This window comes from Salminus brasiliensis, chromosome 13, assembly GCF_030463535.1.
Source record: "Salminus brasiliensis chromosome 13, fSalBra1.hap2, whole genome shotgun sequence".
Classification (NCBI taxonomy): Eukaryota; Metazoa; Chordata; class Actinopteri; order Characiformes; family Bryconidae; genus Salminus; species Salminus brasiliensis.
The window spans coordinates 30,672,612-30,695,574 of record NC_132890.1 but is presented as its reverse complement, the minus strand read 5'-3'; the positions used below and the strand labels follow the sequence as shown (position 1 = coordinate 30,695,574).

Below are 22,963 nucleotides of genomic sequence, written 5' to 3'. Positions count from 1 at the left end.
AGAATAATCATTTATATTAGATACTGAATAATTAATATTAGGTACTGAATTCATATTACACAATTCATAATATGCTGAATAATTCAATATTATTTAGGCTTGTATAAAAAGTAACAATCTTTTTTATCTGAAATGTATTATCTAATAACAAAAGGGTGTCTATTAACACAGACTGAAGCAGGTAAAAAGAAAGGCAACCGTCCTTCAGTTCACATTCAGTATACATGAAAAGGAATCTGTTCAGGTTCTTTACAGTCTTACATTCTTTACAGTCACTTACAAAAAATCAGGCACACAGCGATCTGGATTAAGTTAACTACAAAACCATTTTATTGAAAAAGCAGATTATATCATCTACGGTTAAATGATACGTCCCAACTTTTAATACATTAAATAACTTTAAACTTTTCATGTTTAGATAAATAAATCTACTTTCCTTTTATTTATGAAATATCTAGGAAATCAAAACATTGAATGATGCGAAAGAAAAGGTGATACGACAGAAGGCGAAAAGATGTGCTTTCTGAGAACTACACAAGAAACAAAGCTACAGCTCACTGCCATTTCCAACAGAAGCAGGTAAATATCAAAACGCTAACATTGCTTATTTACAGGGACTCTATGTGTGTTCTATGAAATAGTAGTACATTTTAAAAGTGTATTAAGACATCGTGGAGAGGAGCGGAGTAAATAGCACTTCTTTCAATCAGTACATTTCGGCCTGTCGGGGAATGATTCGAGAAGAGTGCAGTGTGGTCGTTCCTGTGCACTGTTTTTGTTCAAGCTATCTCAAAAATATACCATCTTTCTGGAGCCAAACCTGGCTGCTTGGGTCAAATAATGAGGCGCTGTGGCCGTGTGGAAGAGGATGGGCAGGTGAACTGTGCTGTGCTCCAAAGTTAGCGCCTGTGTTATAAACGATGATGCTGGTGCGAGGATGCAGTCAGGGTCGGCTGAAGAACGCTTCAGCACTGCCTTTGTTTCTGAACGCCTGCGTCGACTCAGTAGTACTACAGCAGGACACGTGTGTGCGCATTTATTGGGAGAGGACTCACCCACGCACTCGCTCACCAACACAAATACACACCAACACACAAGGTAGGGAGTTGAAAGGAGGTGTGTAGCACAGTCAGTTGCTGTCGAGCCTCCAAGGTTGCCCATAGCACTGACACTCAAACACACATACCAAGCAAGCAAGCATACAGAGTGGCCCTGCCACTAAAACATGTGGGAATGCTTGCTACAAACATACACACACACACAAATACCAAACCTACTGAGATTAGAAATGTTTAACAGGAAACAAAAACAAGTGAAAGACAGCAGTACTTTTCACAGAACCTCATGAAAATGAACAGAAAGAGTTAAAACGTCATCTTGAAATGCAGTTAAATGGTTATAGTAGGTTATTTAATCATTCCAGATAAACTATTCTACAGCATTAGCCTGCGCTAATACTGCGGTTATTTCATTACATTTCAATATTTATTTTAATACTAAAGATATGCTGTAGATTAGGCATTTACCAGTGTTATACCTGTTTAATCATAGGTAACCGCTCTAAAAATGAGCTTCAGCTTGTTCAGAACTGTGAGGGGGTGACAGATCGCAGAATGATTGGCAGTGGTATCAACATGGCAACATAAACAACATCAGTAGTGGTGCCGGTGTTGTAAAACACAAAAATGTGCCTCTAAAATATTAGCAACTTAATTTCGGCATTCTCTTTATTAAGGTCGGTTCTGGTTCTGATTCTGCTTTTTTGGCTGATTCGATGTAAGATCAGTAAAACAGAGGAAAACTATGTGAAATATAGTAAAAAAAAAAAAAAAAACTCTTCACAGAAAAGATCATCATTTTTCTCTGCCTGATCACAAAAGCTATAGATAATAGAAGGGAAGCATGAAAATAAGCAGACAGGGGCTTTAAGGTCAACACAATCTAAGTATGTCCTTTAATAATGTGATTTTCCAGTGTTGCTGGGGTTTAAAGAAGGTTTAACGATATACCCACGCCACGATTCACTTTGATACGATTTGATCCGTGCTACTGGATTCACAATCTGATACTCTCACAGTGCACATTGTCTCATAATGCATTGATTTCAAGGAACATGCTAAGAAAGGGCTATCATGTTTGTTGTTTCTTCTGGGCCAAATAAATGGAATAATACCAGCTGTGTTTTGTTGACATTAACGTCCCAGGAGCGCTCTGAAATGTAAAGACAGAGCTCTAGCGTGTTACGCTGCGATCTCCTAGTAGAGGAATCAAGGCAAAAATAAGCAGAGAACCACAGGTTCAATAAGCTATACATTTTAGATGAATGTGTACACATGCTTGCTCAGCAACTACTGCAGCACATCCAACAATAAAGACAGCATGGAGCTTCTTTTGTACAGTGAAGTGTATAACAACATACGGATTCAACAAGCTGATCTGTTTTACTGTCACTAATTTGGGCATGCAGCTCACCCACTACTCTGGGAGCAGACTTTAATCAGATGAAGGAGAAAAGGCAATCAGGGTTAGGTTTTTACATGCGCGCAGTATGCGATATCGGATGAATTATTGCATTTTATTTTATTTGCTGTGCAGAACAAAAATAATAAAATGTAGAATAATAAAATTTAAACACTTTAACAACATTTCAAAATTGTTTCTTACTCTCATTGTTTGATTTCGTTCTGTGCAAAATACCGTTCTTTTCATTTTAGTTCTCAGCACTGCTTTTATTTCCCGCAAAACCAAAGCGGGGCAAGCGCAGGACGTCTCTGTGGTGCTTAGGTGAGTCCAGCACCTTTCAGCTTCAGAAATATCCAATGTACAACCTCCCCCATTCAAACACTACCCGCTGGAGAACGATGCAATTAAAAACAGCAAAACTCCAAACAGTGGAACAGATCTCCTCTCTGCTCTGCTCCTGAGGCATGACAGCTCCACACCTCTACAGCACTTCCTCCCAGACAAACCAGTGTCTGGAAACACTGAGTCAAATCCCAGCTCTCAGAAATAACACACACACACACCTTATACACACAGAGGCACTCATACTTGTCAGTGCCCATGTCAGAACACAAATCACCCACGTTTCTCTTTGCACTCACTGCCCTCGGTCAGAAAACACAATATTGGAAAACGTGGACCCCTACATTTATCTGTAGGAAACGTCATGGAATATAGAGTGGGAAACGAAACAACAACAAGCAGCTAACTCTTCTTGTAATGATGTTAACACAGTGTGTGTGTGTGTGTGTGTGTGTGTGTGTTTGTGCTGTTCTAGCAACTTATGGAACACGCACCAACCTTTTGTTTCAGTGAGATAGTGCTGCTAGCCTGACACACGAATGTTAGGTGTTAACGAGGTGAGGAACTGCATCTCTCACCAGCATCACAACACACACATAAAAAGCACACAAACACATTAACGGTGCAACTTGAAGGCAATGAAGGAAATAATTGATAAGTGCGAGATTCTCATTGAAAGGCCACTTCCAAGGCATTAAATGTCATCTCTCTCTCCCTTTTACTGTCTCGCTCTCTCGCTTTCTCTCTCTCAGAGTTTAGCAGTGTGGCAGTCTGTCCTGTAGTGACTCTGTTCAGCAGATCAGTTGGCTGACTGGCTGTGGAATGTGCTGAAGCTGTAGTCAGCAGTCAAGCTGACCTTGCTTGGAATGACCGATAGATTGGTTGTGGTTGGAGGTTAGTATCAGCTTCCCCCTGGCTCCATAGTGGCCCTGCACTGGCTTCACACTGGTCTTGCGCTGGCCCCGCACTGGCACCAGACTGGCCCTGGTGCAGCATCTGCTCCACACTGGTCCCACATTGGCTCTTCACTGGCACCACGTTGGTCTTGCATTGGCCCCATGCTGGCCTCTCTGGGATCAATATGCAAGGCTCAAACTTTATATTTGTGATGTCAGTCCAGGCCAAGCTTCAGGGTTGCAGCTGCAGGATTCGTGCTGGAGTGAAGAGATGAGGGTGGAGGGATGCAGTCTGAGAAAGCACACAGTAACTTATGGAGAGAGAGCCGCTCACGACTTTCTTTTACATTCACTTGCTTCGGAAAAGGTGGTTGATGCTTGGAGCATCAATGCAGCTCCGTTAGGAGGAGAGAAAGTGTTGTCCCTCATTGACACACACTTGCTCTGTGCTGTGTGTGCGCATGTTCACAGCTCAGTGACGTGGAGCGGGTAGCTGGGCGGCGGCTGAGAGGGGCCGGTAGTTTTTAACCTGTGCAGGTGGCAGGCGTGACACAGCAGGTGACCCTCCAACGGGTAACAGCGGTGGCCCTCTTCATCGGTCAGCTGAAGGCCGCAGTCCTGTAGAAGGGATCAGACAAATATACACATGAAGATGTGAAGCTGAAGTGTTGTCATAGTGATGTTGTTCAGATTTCTAACAAAAGCTAAAAGCTGAAGAGAAAAGAAAGGAATAAATGTACATTAATTACAGAACAGTGGGAGGAGGTTACAGATATTTTAAAAGAATAGATGTTTTAATAAAAGGTCTTTGTAGGACAGTTGTGGCACCATCAAACTGGTAAAAATCACACCTATGAAAACATCTTTGGGCCTGGAACATGCAGAATTGTTTTCTGAAGCTGAAGGGAGTCATGGGGTTGTTGGGATTTAACGCAATTCAAAGTTTAACACAGTCTGAACAGTGGAATCTGCCGGTAAATAATTTACAACAGAGCTCAGAGTATGTTCATCCCTGCCCTACATTCACATACTGTTCACGCACCTCAAATCAGCTTCTACAGCCTGTCAAAGTATGTTCTACAGCTTCTGTATAATTCAATTCAAGGTTAAGCTTAACCTCATAAACTACAGGCTTATTTTTTAGTTATCAATCTGAAAAGCTTTTAATCAATAATAGTATATTTTTAATATTGTAAAACTAATATGTACTAAAGTAAGTTATAAGAGTCACATGTATACGTGCAGGCACATGTAGTCTTCAACTTGGAACATGAGCACTTAGACAGAACTACGGTGAAAACAACACATCCTGCCTTTTTACCTCACAGTGATAGCACTCCACATGGTAGTCTTTGTCCATGGACACAACACGTATGGTCTCCTCTGAGCCCTGGAAACACACACATACACACACATACACACATACACACACACACACACACACACACACACACACACACACACACACACACACACACACACACACTCAGTGACAGAGTTGTGACTGATATGGAACAGTGTGTGAAGTGAGAAAGTGTGTAGAAAGCGCTTACCTCAGCTGGAAGGATGGGTTGGCTACAGGAGGCACATTTTGGGGCAAAGACACTGAGGAGCAAGCAGAAAACTTATGCATCAATATTTATGTTTAACACAGTCCACACAGCTTCATAGTCATAGTTTATCAGACATATGGCTGAACTTACACAACTTTACACCATGTATTAAATTCACGTGATTACAAATGTTGAACTTTAACACATTGAAGTTATTCTTTAACACAACAGATACTTTGCATGGTAGTTTTTAATACCAACGTTAGCAAATAAATAATTAACCACGGCATTAGCCAGACAGAATAAATAAATAACTGTAAGAGGCATTGTACAAAACCTCCAATGCAGCTTGGACCTGGCTCTGGGTCTACAAGGACCATTAAAGCTTTTCTGCTTGATAGTACCTACTACATTTACATTTATGGCATTTAGCAGACGCTCTTATTCAGAGCGACTTACAAAGTGCTTTGCTATTTGCTATATAAAAAAACCTTAGCTAGTTAGAATAGACTAATAATTCAAAAGAAACCTCTAAGCTTAGACATTACTAAACACAATACAATACATTAGTGCTTAGTAGCACTTACGTGTGATAGTCTTTAACACAGTAGATGTTGTTCTCCATGTCGACGGTGAAAGGAACGCCGTCCAGTCCCTCCTTACATACCACACAGCGAAAACAGCCCGGATGATAGGATTTCCCAAGAGCCTGAAGGATCTACATATACACATGCCGATTAATTAGTTAATAAATAAATCAACAAACACAAAAGCAGAAGTCTGGCTTCTTTTTACAAAAAAACTGATTGCAGATTGCCTTGGAAACAAACTAACAAACAAAAACAACACCAGTACATCATCTAAACTCAAAAGCAGGCTAGGTCAGAAAACAATGTCACTATATGTGTGTGAGTGTCTGATGATGGCTGTGCTAAAAGGTGGGAGTAAATCTGTTTGCCTGCTTGAACACTAATATATTTAAACTTTAACAATCTCTCATACCATCTCCATGATGAGGTGTCCACACACAAAGCATTTCTCCGCTGTCTGCTGGAACCCAGAGTACTGCAGAACACACAAACACACCCACACAAGCACACATTCATACACACCACGGTTTTGGTCAGTCCTCACAAACACAAAGCAGCAATGCAAAGTATTTTTGTACTGCATACAGTGCTGACTTCTAATCTGCGAAACAGATGGCGCAGCCTTTCACTGCACATAATAAGGAGAATATGTACCTTTAAATCCTCGTATTATACCTTAGCTATAGCTGTTTGGTACTCTAATTATGTCTGTGTTAATAGCTGGTTATTTCGCAAGTATATGTATAATGTAAGTAAGGCTTTATAGAAACTGAGGTATGAGAGCGGGACTTTTCCCTGCTAAAAAAAAAAAATCAGCCATTGAAAAACCCTAAGAGAACAGACAGCACATACTGTTAGGTAATGGCCAATGATCAACCAACTTAAACAAGAATATATGGTCCAAATACTGATGCTAAGCTAATTTCCATTCTGTGTCAGTCTCTAGGGGGTGCTGCTACTCTCTACAGGACAGACATCAAAAAAGGGGTGTAAAGGAAAAGTCCACAATGGTAATAATGAATAAAGTGAATAGTCACAGAATAACATTATGAAAATGACATTATGCTAACTGGTAACTACTAAACACACTGTTCCCTTCTTTTTTACTCTAGTTCCTGAGCTCCCCTTGAACAGATGTAACTCTAGCGAGGGATTCCACACACAGGTACTGCAAACTGACCTGAGACCACCACTGGCATTTGTATTATAAAAGATAAGCTGAGAATCTTTGTAGTGAGACCTGCTATGCCAAAAGGGAAGCTCACAAATGCACAGTGCAACCAGACGCTTGTCACACACTATATGCACTTCCCGCACTGGCATCAGGAACAGAATAGCTGTATTGTCATAGAACTGAATCAGCAACATTACTTCCCCAATTTAATCAAACATAAATCCTTTAAGTAACAGCAGCTAAAAGATTGCCTTTAAAATCAGTACAGTGCACACTAGAACACAACTAGGCTACTGATACATGGGTTGGCAAAGATCCCACAATAAACACTGACCAGCCATTCTAACGAAGGACCTATATTCCATATATTCTTTTGTTGTGTGTGTGACATTTGCACAGATACTGAGCTGACAGGATGCAGGTGTCCTAAGGAAGAAAATAACCTCAGGCTGGCCATCTGCCTGCCCACTCGAGGGGGGGTAGACACAGTGGGACGGTGTCGGAGGGTTTTGACTCTGTCAGCAGGTCAAAAGCACAAAATTTGGATAAGAGCGTGTTCAATCGTTTGAACCTTTTTGTGAAGTCAATTACGGCATCATCCGTATTCTATTAATAGAATATGCCAGTGTTTGAACTTGTTTGAACTTCCATGTTCAGTAGAGTCTTTTATGACATCACCATTATTCTAAAAGAATATTCTACTGTTTGAACTCTCAGGTTCTAGAGCAATTTATGACATCTGCTCTATTTTAATGACAGAGAATTAAAACCATTAGTTGAACTCCTGTGCCCCTTAGGTTCCACAGTCAATTATGACATTGCTTTAATTCAACTAATAGAAAATCTCATTGCTTTATTCCTGTGTTCTGTAGGTTCAACAAAGTCTACAATGACAGCAGCCTTATTGATTACATTCTATTCCCCACTTTGTTCTACAAACAGAGGGAAGGGTGCTTGTAGGTGGGGGTGGAGAGAAGCAGGTGGGACTTGAAAAAAAGCTGTTCAATACCAGGAAAACCCCCCTCCCACACCCTTCCCTCTAGTCCGGCAGACCATCTGTCAGACCCCTGGTGTCAGGGGCAGCGGTGTCCTCCTCAGTAATCAATTGAAAAAAGAGAGGGTAGTAGATGAAGGAGATGAGGTGTGTTTTAAGACAGCAAGCACAAAACGCCCTTAAAAATGATCTTTTATATTTATCACCGTCTCACAAAAACTTGTATCTCCAACATGGCAACTTCACATGAGAAGGAAGAAACCAGTTTTTGTTCTGTATCATTTTGGAGCATTTCTATTGGTCCATTCATCATTAAGTTCTGCTAGAATGTAAACAGCTTTATATATAATGAGGGTCATTGAGTTTATCTGCTAAGAATGGTTGACTCATTTCGCTCTCTCTCCATTTGCGTGTATGGGATAGGGATGGGGATAGGGATGGGGATAGGGATGGGGGGGGGGGGGGGGGGTGTAATTGTGGTCCATGGGGAGACGTGAGGAAATGGGACTAAATTGTACAGGGGGCGGAGTTCTGTTGTAGTTGGTCACAACATCTGTTCTCCCTGGAGTGTTAAAAAATGTGCAAAATGTACTTCATTCCTCTATCTCACCATCCATCTATCCATCCATCAGTCTCTCTACGTCAAATGTCTATCTGTCTGCCCATCCAGCTCCCAATGAGTCCATTTATACTACTCCATATTTGTCCATACTGTTCACGTTCTGTCCATCAGCACATCCAGCTACAGATCAATCTAAGAAATGTGCTTCATGTGGTAACAGGTCCCTTATATGTTATTGCAATCAATACAAATTTCCCCAAACATGCCCTTTTTTGAAAGTATTAATCTAGCCAGATAGGAAACCTTATCATTTAGTACTATATTACAGTTACTATAGGTGAACACAACGGTGCTGTGGCAATCTTCACACAGTGTTATGTGAGTGTGCAGTTAGTTTCGAGCTTTAAACTCACCAGGAAGTCCTCCTCACAGTAGACCTTTCCGTTCACATTGTAGAACGCTTTCCCTCTCAGTCTCCTCCCTGAAGAAACAAAACACTGCATAAGGCAAAGTAATACAGCAACCCCCACAACATGAACCGCTGCCACGGACCTCCGTCACAGCTAAAAAGTGCCAGGCTGCATCAAGCCAGGTGTAACAGACATGATTCAGCTAATTAAAGTCTTGCTGCAGGACAAGTTATGTCTTGATCGGATGTGGCAGTGGGTGTTACTCTTTGAGCTTCAACCCACATCTGAACCTATTGTACAAGAAGATCAGGTTACCCATGAACTAATCGATTGTTGCTGTGAGAGGCTCCTAGCTACAGTAGCCCCCACACTGGTTGCCTGTTTTCATTGTTTTGTGTGCATTTTTGTACAGAAAGTGTTGTGAAGAGTTTTTCATGTGGTAATGCTGTTGAGAGACTTTTTGTCCACTTCAACAAAGTACATCTACCCTTAACTACAGTGCAAGTCACGCTCCCCAGCTCCAGTCCTGGAGTCAGCATTGGCCTTGGAATCACTTTCATTTACCAGAAAAAAAGCCACATGCTGGAACCAATTTCATGCTTTCTTGGCACAAACACACCTGATTCAGCTTGGCAATTATCTGGCGAGTTGAATCAGGTGTGTATGTGTCTGGGCAGAAAAAATATCCCACTCGACTGCGCAGAAGCCTCCAGGTCGGTCTGCAGTTAAGTAACTCTGAACTACAGTAGAATGAGTGACAGCACTTTCATTTCTACGCCATTAGCTTCAAACACGGTGGCCATACTGCAACAGCACTCTGCTGCCTGAATTCATAAACCCCTACAAGATCATAGAGACCATTTACCATAAATGAGTGTCATCTGTGTAATTAAACACATTATACTGGTACCATAAATCAGACATCAAACCACAGTGCATAAATCAGGTAATTAAACTACACTATGTCACTAGTACATAAATTAAGTCTTTTAACCCACAGCTGTACTGAAGATGAAGTGAAGGCTATGTATTAATCCATCTATTTAATTGCTCACACAGCAGAAGAGCACCAGGAAGACACGTTACTTCGTTTAAATATACTTATACGAAATAATATCATCCAATATGTACTATATACCTTAAACGTCTGAATGCCTCTGGACACTTCTTCTAATAAACGTACCCACTGTTGACACAGATGTAGTAAAAGTGATGCTAATAAAATAAGACTCTCTGGAACAGATAAACACGAATCTGGTGGCAAAAAGCCTAATGCCAGGCGTGGGCTAGAGGGGTATAAAGTCCCCCAGCTTTGATTTGTGGAGCAGTGGAACTGTGTTTACTGGAATGATGGTTGGTGCTCCATCCAATACTTTTGGGATGAGCGGGGAGTTGACCTCTCTAACGCTCTTGTCGCTAAACGCAATCAAATCTTCACAGCAAAGCTAATGCTCCAAAATCTAAGGGAAAACCTTCCCTAGGCAGTAAGACAGTTACTTTAACAAGTAGGATAAGCTCTTTTTAAAAACCCTATAATTTTGAAAAAGCAAATGAGCAGGTGTCCCAATACTTTTGTCCATACAGTGTGTACATTGTCCATATATTGTGTACAATAATATGTGTCTGTGAAACACACACACAGCACTACTGTGTCTGCATAGACACACACACACAAACACATACAGGAGTCCATAAATCAGTCTGACTGGTCTGCCTTTAACTGTCCCACTGAGCTGTGTTTCAATTCCTATGGGTTTGTGGGATACAACCATCAAGTCTCTTTTACACCCCAAAATTTATGCCCTCGTTCCATTCAACTGGACCCCAAAGCAGAACAGTGACACACACACACACGCACACACACACACACACTACCCAGATGCTAGTTTAGTAACAGAGGCCTCTCCTGCAGCGCCAAAGAATCCTGATTGAGGCTATAGAAGCCAAATTTAGCACCACACTGCTTAGTAAAACATTACTCATGCACCTGCACTGGAGACACGATTCATAAACAGTGAAGGAAAGCAAATTAACATGTTCTAAAAGATGTAATTACACTTACTGACCTCACTAAACAGACTGGATATTGGCTAGACATGATTCATGTGTGATGCTGCTTCTTATGCTGCATTTACATTATGATGATCGACTGTAAGCAGCAGACAGGATATTCTACGGAGCAGTGATGCAAAATGCAAATGGCAGTATCAACGGCCGAACACGTCTGTATGTTCACAGCAGGCATATCCATATATCAGGAACAAGAGATACAAATCTGCATGCATTCAAACACTACATAGGACAGTCAATAAGAGCAGTGCCCTAATGGAATACTCAACAACACCAGGATAATAGTTAAACGGCTGTGTGCCACTGTGGGCTGCAAAACTTACTTTTGCTGCACCAATGTTTTTATGAGGTCAACTTGTAAAGTCAGAGTCGGTATAAAAGGCATCAAGTGCATTATACTGTAGTGTATTTTTCACGTACTTTTCTCTCTTTTATCGTTTAGAAGTGATGTGTAGTTTCAGCCTCAATTATCTTTAGAACAATGTTATTTCAATTAAGCAAAGAATATATTGCATAAACTAATACTAATAGTTCAAGTATAAAAAAAAATAAAAAAGTAGAATCGACCCATTCTTACTTTTAATGTAAGTCAGTGCAATTGGTAATTCTGGATCATTTACATTGGTCAATTCATCTTTAAACATTTACACACTATACACACAGGACTGAATGATTAAGGTGAAATAGCAGACTTATATTGTAACTGTATTGTAATAAAAAAAAGGATTGTATTTGTTTGGCCAAGAATGCCAGCACACATTTTCTGGGTTACACTACGTGATTTGTTCCTTGATTTCAGATTTTAAATATGGCTAAATTTGTGCTGGTTGGCTCTAGTTTGCAGATTTTCCGTCAGTCACATTCGACAGTTGGAGAGAGACTTGTGTAGTGTGTGAGGGGCACAGACTCTGAGCATAATCTAGTAGTGTGTATTGGTAGGCGACTCAATCGACACAGTTTCTTTTCTCAGTTTAATTTTACGTTCCACCTTAAATGAAGCAGCAGCTACATCCAGGCCCGAGTACATGTCTTATACTGCAGCACCATTTAAGGTGGAATGGAAAGCCAACATCTGTCTCGTACATAGGATAGCGTTCAATATGTGATGTGTTCGTTACCTCCAACTCCCTCTGCAGTCTGTACAGACCATGCTTACTCCAGCTTCCCACCCACAACCTCACCTAAAGGCATTTTTACGTTTCTTTCATTTTGGGTCTGTGCAAAAGGTGGCATGGATCTGCATCTCCTAGGCAACGTGAGGCACTTGTGTTTTGGGGCATGTTGGGTTCGGTTTAGCAACAGGTTGTGTAGTGTATAATCCCTAGCCGTTTAGCTGTGTGATGGAGATTTTTTCGTTCACCATAAAAATCAGCAAAATTGAGATACCCAGTCTTTAAAGTTGTTAACAATGTTGAACCAGCCCCCTCTACTGGGCTGAATCACAACAACAAATTAAGTTATATGGTTTTGAAATGACACTGATGATTTGGCAGCAGACCCAAAATGGCACACAGAAGGGACAAAATAGCAATGAAGGCATGTGCCTTTGAAATAGATGACCAGGTACAGGACAGCAGACCTGCAGACACCATGTACGAGTGAGACAGAGAGAGAAAGTAAATGGGGACATTCTTTCGGCCTGAGGTCACTGGCTGGTCCCATTCACCCACCTCCATCCCCCCCCCACCCCACAGAGAGCAAGAGGGAGGGAGGGAGACAGAGGGGGGGGGGGGGGGGGGGGGGGGGGATGGTAAGACCTGATTCTCCTGCGACCTCCTTCAGCTTTTGTCAGAGGCTCTGGCCATGGAGTCTCCCCAAAACTCTTTATTCTCCTCTCCTCTCCTCTGTCTGCTCATCTTCTACCCTTATTTCTTCCATGTGGTTGAGGGCTGAATATTTCGAAAGCAGTACTGGAGCTGAATTTTCTTTTTACCAGAGTATCAATAATCTTGAATTCAGAAGAAAGGTTGTCTGAGCCAGCGTATAGTAATGTACATCTACTGATAAAGTACAAAGACACCTGTCAAGGGAAATATTAGTGATGCAGTAATACTCTCTCTCCTCTGGAAAGGCTTTACACTACATATATTTGACCAGGAGAACATGAGTGAAGTCAGGTACAGATGCTGGATAATTAGTAGCAGCAAGACTTTAACCAATAAATGATCGAGGTGCGTATGCGTCACAGAGCGGAAAGGCTGCGTTGCTTAAATTTTCGAGTGGTATGCGCCCTTGCGCTTAGTCTCCACGCCCGGCTGTTTCGTCCGCAATTATGTCACTTTGGCTACGCGCCCTATGCCGTGTCCGCATCCGCACTAGGTATGAACCAGCCTGGAGCTTCATGTGCTGCTCTTTCTGATATCAAACAATGCTACAATATAAAACTTGTAGCCTAAATTTCTCACTTACAATAATTTTACAGAGCAGTGTGACTAACCCTTAAACCCTAAGACCAGTATGCTCAACATGCTCAAGACAAACATGTGATATAACAATAAATAATGTAAATCAAAATAATACAGACCTGTCTTTAACTATATCACATCAATGCCAATAATCATCAGTGTGCTTTTAATATATCTGACAGTAGAAATGGGCAATATGATGATATTTATCACAATGTCACAATATGTTTTTGAGTGCATCATGGATATCGTCAATACTTTAAAAATGCTGACCTACATGTTTCACTACAGAGTGTAGAATTAGTCCTGGTTAATTCCATTGTTAAATCATCCAGTGACTGAAATTACAGATAACAATCATATGTACTAAGTATTTTTTAAATGTGTGAACAATAGTTATTTACTTTGTCCAATTGTGAGCTATTGTGATACCGTGGTTATATTGCATCACCCATCCCCATTCTCAAGGAATGCTGCAATCACAGCAGAATCAAAACATGGGATTTTCTTTATATTGCATATATTGAAAGCTATACTGTGGTAGAATTTACATTCACATTTGTACAGAATTACTTTGTCTATTTTTAGGCTATTAAACATCAGCCAGAATTTACAGCCTGGCACTTCACTGATAATTCTTCTAAACTGTGCTCTCACCCTCCCTCTCACCCTCACAATCCCACCACATCTGAAAGAGCACACAGCTGGGCACCGCTGTGAAGAATTCTTCAGGATGCTTTCTTCTGCTTTCTTCTAAATTTATTTCAAGGTCTACACAAATACATGAACAATGCCATATTACTCAGTGACAGATGAATGCATGTATGTCTGCCTTGAACCTCGTGGTATTAAGCTTAAATATCTACATTACCATTTGCAAATTTTAGGGCAATTTTGACAATGGCCTGATCAAGCACGCTGGGTAAACAATTTTGCAGATAAAAATAGATGCATTAAATTATAATGGAAAGCATTTGCAGAATAAATAATGCAAAGCACACACACAGATATATATATATATATATAAAGCAGCAACTGAGAAGGAAAAACATAACGCTGATATTTGAGGGCAAACAGACATACAGAACTGCATTTTCTATAGCCAGGGCATTCTGACTTTGTGCTGACTTTACCATGCAAAATATAGCCATGCAATTAAACACAGCAGTAACAAGAAGCTCAACATAAAAGAAGCCTCTGTAAATTATCTCCATATTGCTCATGACATTCTCCCACTGTTCTCTCTTGCAGTTAAATGGGCTCATTTACAGTGGGGAAAAAAATATTTAGTCAATCACCAATCATGTTCTCCCACTAAAAAAGATGAGAGAGGCCTGTAATTGACATCATATGTAGACCTCAACTATGAGAGACTAAATGAGAAAAAAAATTCAGAAAATCACATTGTCTGATTTTTAAAGAATTTATTTGCAAATAATGGTGGGAAATAAGTATTTGGTTAATAACAAAAGTTCATCTCAATACGTTGTTATATATCCTTTGTTGGCAATGACAGAGGTCAAACGTTTTCTGTAAGTCTTCACAAGGTTGGCACACACTGTTGCTGGTATGTTGGTCCATTCCTCCATGCAGATCTCCTCTAGAGCAGTGATGTTTTGGGGCTGTCGGCGGGCAACACAGATTTTCAACTCCCTCCAAAGGTTTTCTATGGGGTTGAGATCTGGAGACTGGCTAGGCCACTCCAGGACCTTGAAATGCTTCTTACGAAGCCACTCCTTTGTTGCCCTGGCAGTGTGCTTGGGGTCATTGTCATGCTGAAAGACCCAGCCATGTTTCATCTTCAATGCCCTTGCTGATGGAAGGAGGTTTGAACTCAAAATCTCACAATACATGGCCCCATTCGTTCTTTCATGTACACGGACCAGTCGTCCTAGTCCCTTTGCAGAGAAACAGCCCCAAAGCATGATGTTGCCACCCCCATGCTTCACAGTTGGTATGGTGTTCTTCGGATGCAACTCAGCATTCACTCTCCTCCAAACACAACGAGTTGTGTTTGTACCAAACAGTTCTACTCTGACCATAAGACATTCTCCCAATACTCTTCCAGAACATCCAAATGCTCTCTAGCAAACTTCAGACGCGCCCGGATATGTACTGGCTTAAGCAGGGGAACACATCTGGCACTGCAAGATCTGAGTCCCTGGCAGCGTAGTGTGTTACTGACGGTAGCCTTTGTAACGTTGGTCCCAGCTTTCTGCAGGTCACTCACTAGGTCACCCCGTGTGGTTCTGGGATTTTTGCTCACCGTTCTTGTGATCATTTTGACCCCACGGGCTGAGATCTTGCGCGGAGCCCCTGATCGAGGGAGATTAGCAGTGGTCTTGTAGGTCTCCCATTTTCTGATTATTGCTCCCACAGTAGATTTCTTCACACCAAGCTGCTTGCCTATCGCAGATTCAGTCTTCCCAGCCTGGTGCAGGTCTACAATTTTGTTTCTGTTGTCTTTCGACAGCTCTTTGGTCTTCACCATAGTGGAGTTTGGAGTGTGACTGTTTGAGGTTGTGGGCAGGTGTCTTTTATACTGTTAACGAGTTCAAACAGGTGCCATTAATACAGGTAATGAGTGGAGGACAGAGAAGCCTCTTAAAGTTACAGGTCTGTGACAGCCAGAAATCTTGCTTGTTTGTAGGTGACCAAATACTTATTTCCCACCATTATTTGCTAATAAATTCTTTAAAAATCAGACAATGTGATTTTCAGATTTTTTTCTCATTTTGTCTCTCATAGTTGAGGTCTACCTATGATGTCAATTACAGGCCTCTCATCTTTTTAAGTGGGAGAACTTGCACAATTGGTGACTGACTAAATATTTTTTCCCCCACTGTATGTGCATTAATCTACCACATGCCACGTAGTGTTTAAATAAACACAGTGTATTTAAGTTGTTTTTTTTTTGTTTTTTTTAAAGAAATGTTATATTAACTGGGAGTTAGGTTGGGGTGGGCAATATGATGACATTTCACTGACGATACATTTTGTTATTGTGATAAACAATATACTAATCTAAGCATACAGACGGCATCACCAGTGCTTAAAAACCCTGAGCAACTGCATGTTCCTTTCTGTAAAGTGTAATTAGTGCTATTAAATTGGATGAAGTGCAGCAGATTACTAATTTAAATCAATGTACTAAGTATGGGAGAATATCTAAAGTAATCGTTTTTCCGGAAAATCTGATGCTACTGATGCATTTTTTCAGCGATCACATGTATAGCGAAAAATATTGTGTATCATGAAAATGTCTTTTAATATTGTAGTGGGAGCTGAATGATGTTAAAAGATTAAATACACTATTTTAAGGTCATTTTAAAAATGTATGCTACAAAAAAATGCTCTCAAAACTAGAAGCCTTTTTATAAGGAAAAATTTGGTGAACATTCACCAAGCACGAAGACTGATACCTGCTACAGAGAGCAATACAAAGTACCCTGCAAGGTTCAAGACCCTTTTCCTTTCTTGTTATTTTTAAACTGTGAAAGATGAAAAAAATAAATAAATAAATGTAAAAAATTCTGTTTTTTGTAAAAAAAAAATTGGTTTTACTTCAGTATTCATTTGCAACATATTGTTGTCTTAACTTTGAACAGAATTCAATGTAGAAATATTTTTTTCAATGTAAAGAACAACTGCCAACTGATTCAAAAAACATCACACAGAAAAAAAGTGATAGCATGCCAGCGATGATATCCTACTTAAATCATGTGGCTGTATTGTCTGTAGGAACACAAAGACTGGTTCAGTATTGGCCAATACTTAGCAAGGCACTTAGGCAGACAGGACTAGTGGCAAAAAACTGGTAGTAATAATAATTTGGTTTATTTCCCCATTTTTAACAACATGTCCCGGTCTTTATTAAGAATTTTTCAGAAACCTAATAACATTTTAACTTAAGTAACCAAAAGAAATGTTTTTGTCCTTTCAGTTAAAAAAAAGTGTTCTTATAAAAGCACTTTAAACAGTCGGGACCCTTTTGCTTGCGCTGTAGGTTAGTTGTGTTTTTCTCTGGCGTGGCTCCACAGCCAGGACCAATTTTGTACTGAAAAAGCACAAAAACAAACGCACACACATACTCTCTCTCCGCAAAGAGAACAAACAGGGCCTTATTACCTGCAGGTGGGCTGGGGCATGGTGCATGATGGGATGTTGGAGGTGATGACTCACTGAGTGCATGTGTGCATGTGTCTGTGTGTGTGTGTGTGTGTGTGTGTGTGTGTGTGTGTGTGTGTGTGTGTGTGTGTGTGTGTGTGTGTATATGTGTATTATTATTCGTGAAGGGAAATTCTAGCCTTCAGTTCTAAGCATGTGTAGGCCTGCTGGTTATACACTCACACCCTCTCAATCTCTCACTCATACACATACTTTCTGAGTTAATACACCACCAAACCCAAACAGGCAGATGTGTGAGAGATGTGTGCCTGCTGTTCTGCCCGTCCTGAAAAGCATTTAACCTCCTGCTGTCATACCTAACTCCTTGTCTGTGATCCATTCGGAGTCTTTGTCTTTGCTTCTTTTTACTCACTTCATTAACTGATTGAAATCCACCCCAGAGTAGAGGGTGAGATGCACGTCCCTCATACGTCCCTCAACTCATACGTGTGTTTTTATGTGTTTTTAAAGCCTTTGAAAAGAGTTTAGAGGTTTAGGGGTACAACAACTAAAGGACTTAGTCTACTTAGTCTAAAAAAGATTTTTGGACATAAGTTAACCACGAATTAAAAGCCAGAGTTTAATCATAACAGTGTGGAATGCAGTTTTACTGCCACTGTAACAGTAATAGTAAAAGCTTACGGTTTGTGAACATTGTGCCACGAGAGCCAGAAAGCATCACGGCTACACATCTGCAACGACACCACTAAAGCCGTGTTCACACCTGGTTATGTCTGTGAATTTTCAACTTTGGTGAACTCTGACATGCAAATTTGCGTCTCCAACCAACAGTGCTGCGGCTTTGGCTGACCTATGACGCGCTCTGTACCGTCTCTGCTTGTCTGAGCCAACATAAAGAAACTTTAATGGTTGCAGTTTCAAAACAGGAGATATTATATTACATTTTCATGCGGATTACAAAATACAACACAAGCAAGAGGCGGTACGGTACACAGTTGGTCGGGAGGTGGGATTATATGATAATTTTATTTTCTTCTGTGATTTTTTTGTAATTTGATTTGTGAAACTGCCGAACCAAAATGGGAGACCCATGCTCAGAGTTACGCCCATGGGCTTTTACAAAAAGGAACAAGCCAAGTCTCATATGGACAGGCTGAGTGTAAAAAAAGGAGAAATCTTCAAGTAAGTGAGAACAATGGACTCCACTATTAACTTTTACTGTGTAACGTAACGAGATAAAAAAATATTACGTTGCCAATACAAATGGAACAGTAACACAAAATCCTTTCAAACTGAAAATTATGGGAAAACTTAATTAGGTGTTATATTTTTTACTACTCCGCACATCCCTAGATTTAAATTTTGACACCAAACTTTATTTAGATTTTATAGAGGATCGGTTTAGTAAATTAGTGAATTTTTAAACAATTACTGTTTTTATTGTTAATGAGCAAATTAATAAAAACACCTAAAGACAAAAGTAAAAGATGATAGCTACACAAAAGTTATTTGGTAACTGAAACCAGTACCTGAAATCCGAATAATCAGTTCATTTAAAAATCAACAGGTTATCCGACTATCAACTTCCCTAATGTAGTTATATTTCATTTTATTATTACATATTAACATGTGCAATGTGTATCCGACATATAACTACTTCTATATATTATTATTAAGATTATTATAATAAGATTATTATATTTTGGTACTTCTGTATGGAGGTAGCCAATACATTGATAAGTACTATGCTTTTCTGTGCATACTGTGTAAGTTGTCTAGTTGAAGAACACAGACAAACTACTTACACTTACCAAGCACTTTATTAGGAACAGCTGAACATCTACTCATTCATGCAATTATCCTATTAGCCTGTCATGTGACAGCAGTGCAAAATGTAAAATCATACAGATATGGGCCAGCAGCCTCAGGTAATGTTCACATCAACTATAAACTATTTCTTGGCACACTTTGCCTCAGCCTGTTTAAGTATTGTTGCCGACCATATGCATACCATTATGGCCACAATCAGTCACATATTCTAATGGCTACTGTCTCAAACTGATTCTCACTTCTTGTCACCAGATCAGAATCCAAAAGAACATATTTAGGATATAGTAGATTGGGAGATTCACAGCATGAAAGTGCTCATGAAAATCTGCAGAAACTGCATGACACAATCATGTCAACATGGACCACAATCTCAAACTAATGAATTTAATGTCCTACCCAGTATTAAGATAGTGTTACTAATTAAGTGCTTAGTGAGTGTACTTATTGCCCAATACCCTTTTAACATGTTTGTATGTGTGTGTGTGTGTGTGTGTGTGTGTGTTGTGGTATGGAAGAGTGCGGTGTGTTGACTGGAAAGGGTCCACAAGGGAAGCCAGTAAAAGGGGGGCTGGAGGGCATTCTTGGGCTTTCTGATGAGAAAAGGCTGCAGCTGTGGGCCAAAGCCAAGAGCACGCAGCAATTACAGAGAACTGCAGGGAGAGCGCAGCTCCTGTACAAAATGACCTGAAAGCGCACACACACACAAACACACGCCTAAACACTCACTTCCTAAATTACACACAGGCATCTATGCACTTCTCCCGGAACAGTATGTCTAAATTTAACTGTAAAGCAAATCACAAAACCACTAGATAAGACTACCGCTGAAGGTGATGATGGTAATGATGGTGATGGCTCTGTATAAGAGTTTGAGTTTGTTGAAGAATCTGTAAAAGGACAATAAATGATGTCTGTTGAGAAGTCTGTTGAGTTTTGTTGCCCAATGCGGCCAAGAACCTCCTACATGTACAGAGAGGGACATTTGTCTGTCAATCAGACTGTTGTTTTGGTCACATTTGTTTCCAATCGGAGAGACGTTTCTTGCTGACTGTTTCTGCACATTTTTCTTTGTGTGTCAAAGAAGTCATGAGCATTTCTGTGCTGACCCATCAGATCAAGGTAAGGCAGACCTTCAGAATCAGCTGTGATGGATGAAAATTAGTGGCTGTGGTTGTTGAGCACCCTGTCCTACATGAAGTTACAAATCTAAATGTTCATGATATTTATAAAAGTATCAGAGCGTCCTGTTTGTAAATATGAAATCGATAGCTAGCGCAGCTGACTGACAGTTACGCTACTGTTGCTTAGCAACATGGCAGAAGCAGCATTAAAAAAAAAAAAAATCAGTGCACCTCGCATCTTTCAGCCTTCAGAAAAATAGAATGTGAATCTTGCAGCTTACAGTGTGCATCAGATGGTGCCTCCATATATCTCTGTGGGTGTAGCATCTGATGCTAAGACTAACTGGCCAAAACCAAACACGTCGCAAATATCTTAACATAATAAAGGATCCACTCGCAAGAACACTTCGGTTCCACTGCAGCCCGAACTCCTCAGTTTCGTGACTCGTTTGTCTTGTGTATGTGCCTATAGAGAGCGCTCCAGTGCCGATGACCCGCATTCCTGCCCAGAACAATGTGCTCGGAGTGGGAGAGCCAGCCCTGAGCGTAAATGATCTGTTCTGCCTCTAAAGGCAGAGGAAAGCGTATCTGTGTGTAGGACAGAACTCAATGGAGGAAGTGTCGGTTCAGGCTGACGTCTCCTTGCCTCTAATACACACCACTGAAACGGGACACCGCCTCAGCAGTCAGGGGACACTAAAGCTTTGGTGAGGGCGTATAAAGAGCTTACATACACATACACACACACACACTTGTACACACATTTTAAACAAACTTTAATCATAACCATACTAACTATAACCTTAACCGAAGCCTAATAGAATGTAAGGAATTCTGTGACTTTGGGACAAAAAAGAGCAATTTTAAATAACCGAATTGAGCTGAATTGACCCAGCAAATATTAAGTTACAAACAAAACAAATGAAGAAACTACACATTTTAAAATACCATAGTACTAACACACACACACACACACACACACACACACACACACACACAGTACTTTCAATAGCTCTCACAGATATAGGCTCGTGTGCATGGCTGGATGTACGTGACCATAGGTGGGTATGTGGAAGTAGGCAGGTGTGTGTGCAGACCAAGTGGGCAGGTGTGCGTAGGTGCGTGCATGCATGCACAGCCAGAAAGGACAGGTGTGTGTATGTGTGTGTGAGGTTGTGTACATGTGCAGACACGGAGGAAGCAGGTGAGTGCACATGTCTGTGTGCTTGTATGCATGTGTGTGTGTACTCACCACAAGAACAGCAGGTGAAACAGTTAGTGTGATACAGGTTCCCCATCGCCTGACACGCCTGACTTGCTCCATACACTCCTTTCCCGCATTTTACACAGATACCTGAAACAATACACACACAGACATTAATATACAGGTATCAGTCATGCCCATAACATCAGTCATGCCCATAACATCTACAGCCTCGCCATTTCCACAAATTTGTACTTCTAGTGCGTACCCAAAGCAATCTTGTGGCTGTCAGAGTAGAGATGAACACTACTGCATCTTCTTTCGCTGTATCCCATTCATTCATAAGTTGGGGTGGCTGACCACACAAACAAAACGTTGGAAATAGCCCATAGTGGAACACAAACATTTTTAAGATTCAAGAATGATTATGATGATCATGATGATCTCCAGGCAATGAGGTCCATTCTTCTTTAGTTATACTTTGCTTTTGTTCACAGATATTTAGGATACACTGAAATTTCAGCTGAAAATAATCCAAAGTGGATTACTGCCAAATGTTTCGCAGCTGAAACACATCTGCAGATCTTCAATGCGTCCAATGTGTGCATGAAAGCACCCCACAGAAGTGGGTTTTATTTCAGAAAAAAACTGTGATACATTACAATAATTATTAAACTGACTTCAAGTATTGTTATATAATATTTTTGCCATGTATTGTTTTCTTTAAATGTATAAACATTAATGTGATACTGGCCTTTGCAATAGAATGCAACATCCTATAGTCAATTATAGTGTTTGTAACAGGTGGGCTGTGAGCATTCTGACCAATAACAGCTCCAGAAGAGTGTTTTGGTGGTTGAGTACTATTAAGTATCAATTATTTGGGGTGGAATAACACAGTCTTTAACACAGAGTCTTTAACCTTGTCACCAGTACATCATTAGCATGTTTTTAGGTATACTCCAATCACAATGAGTTGATCATTTGAAGTCTGCATGCTGGGCTATGGTGCATGAAAAAACAGTGGTCAGTGTCCACCTTAGTTAAAGAGCAATCCCTTGGCATTACTGGACAATGAGTCAGCGTTAGAGGTCTCTCTGATGACTGATCAACTCTCGCACACGGCGCAGCCTCTGCTGGGGGCCGCATTCCATAGCGAGGGCAGGGTCAAAGCCCAGGGTCAACCAAAGGGCATCATGCCTACGAGACACGCACAAACAC

The 22,963-nt window shown here is 40.6% G+C and overlaps 1 protein-coding gene across 1 annotated transcript in view; it reads right to left on the bottom strand.

The window, feature by feature from the left end:
* Positions 1–307: 307 nt before the first annotated feature.
* Positions 308–22,963, bottom strand: part of wtip (WT1 interacting protein) — a 35,391-nt gene continuing 12,735 nt past the window's right edge. The window contains exons 2-8 of the mRNA XM_072694929.1: positions 21,791–21,892; positions 8,988–9,055; positions 6,257–6,319; positions 5,842–5,972; positions 5,255–5,306; positions 5,023–5,091; positions 308–4,319 (exon numbers count right to left, since the gene is read on the bottom strand). Coding sequence (XP_072551030.1) covers positions 4,167–4,319; positions 5,023–5,091; positions 5,255–5,306; positions 5,842–5,972; positions 6,257–6,319; positions 8,988–9,055; positions 21,791–21,892 — 638 coding nt within the window. The 3' untranslated portion in view covers positions 308–4,166. The remainder of the gene's footprint in view (positions 4,320–5,022; positions 5,092–5,254; positions 5,307–5,841; positions 5,973–6,256; positions 6,320–8,987; positions 9,056–21,790; positions 21,893–22,963) is intronic.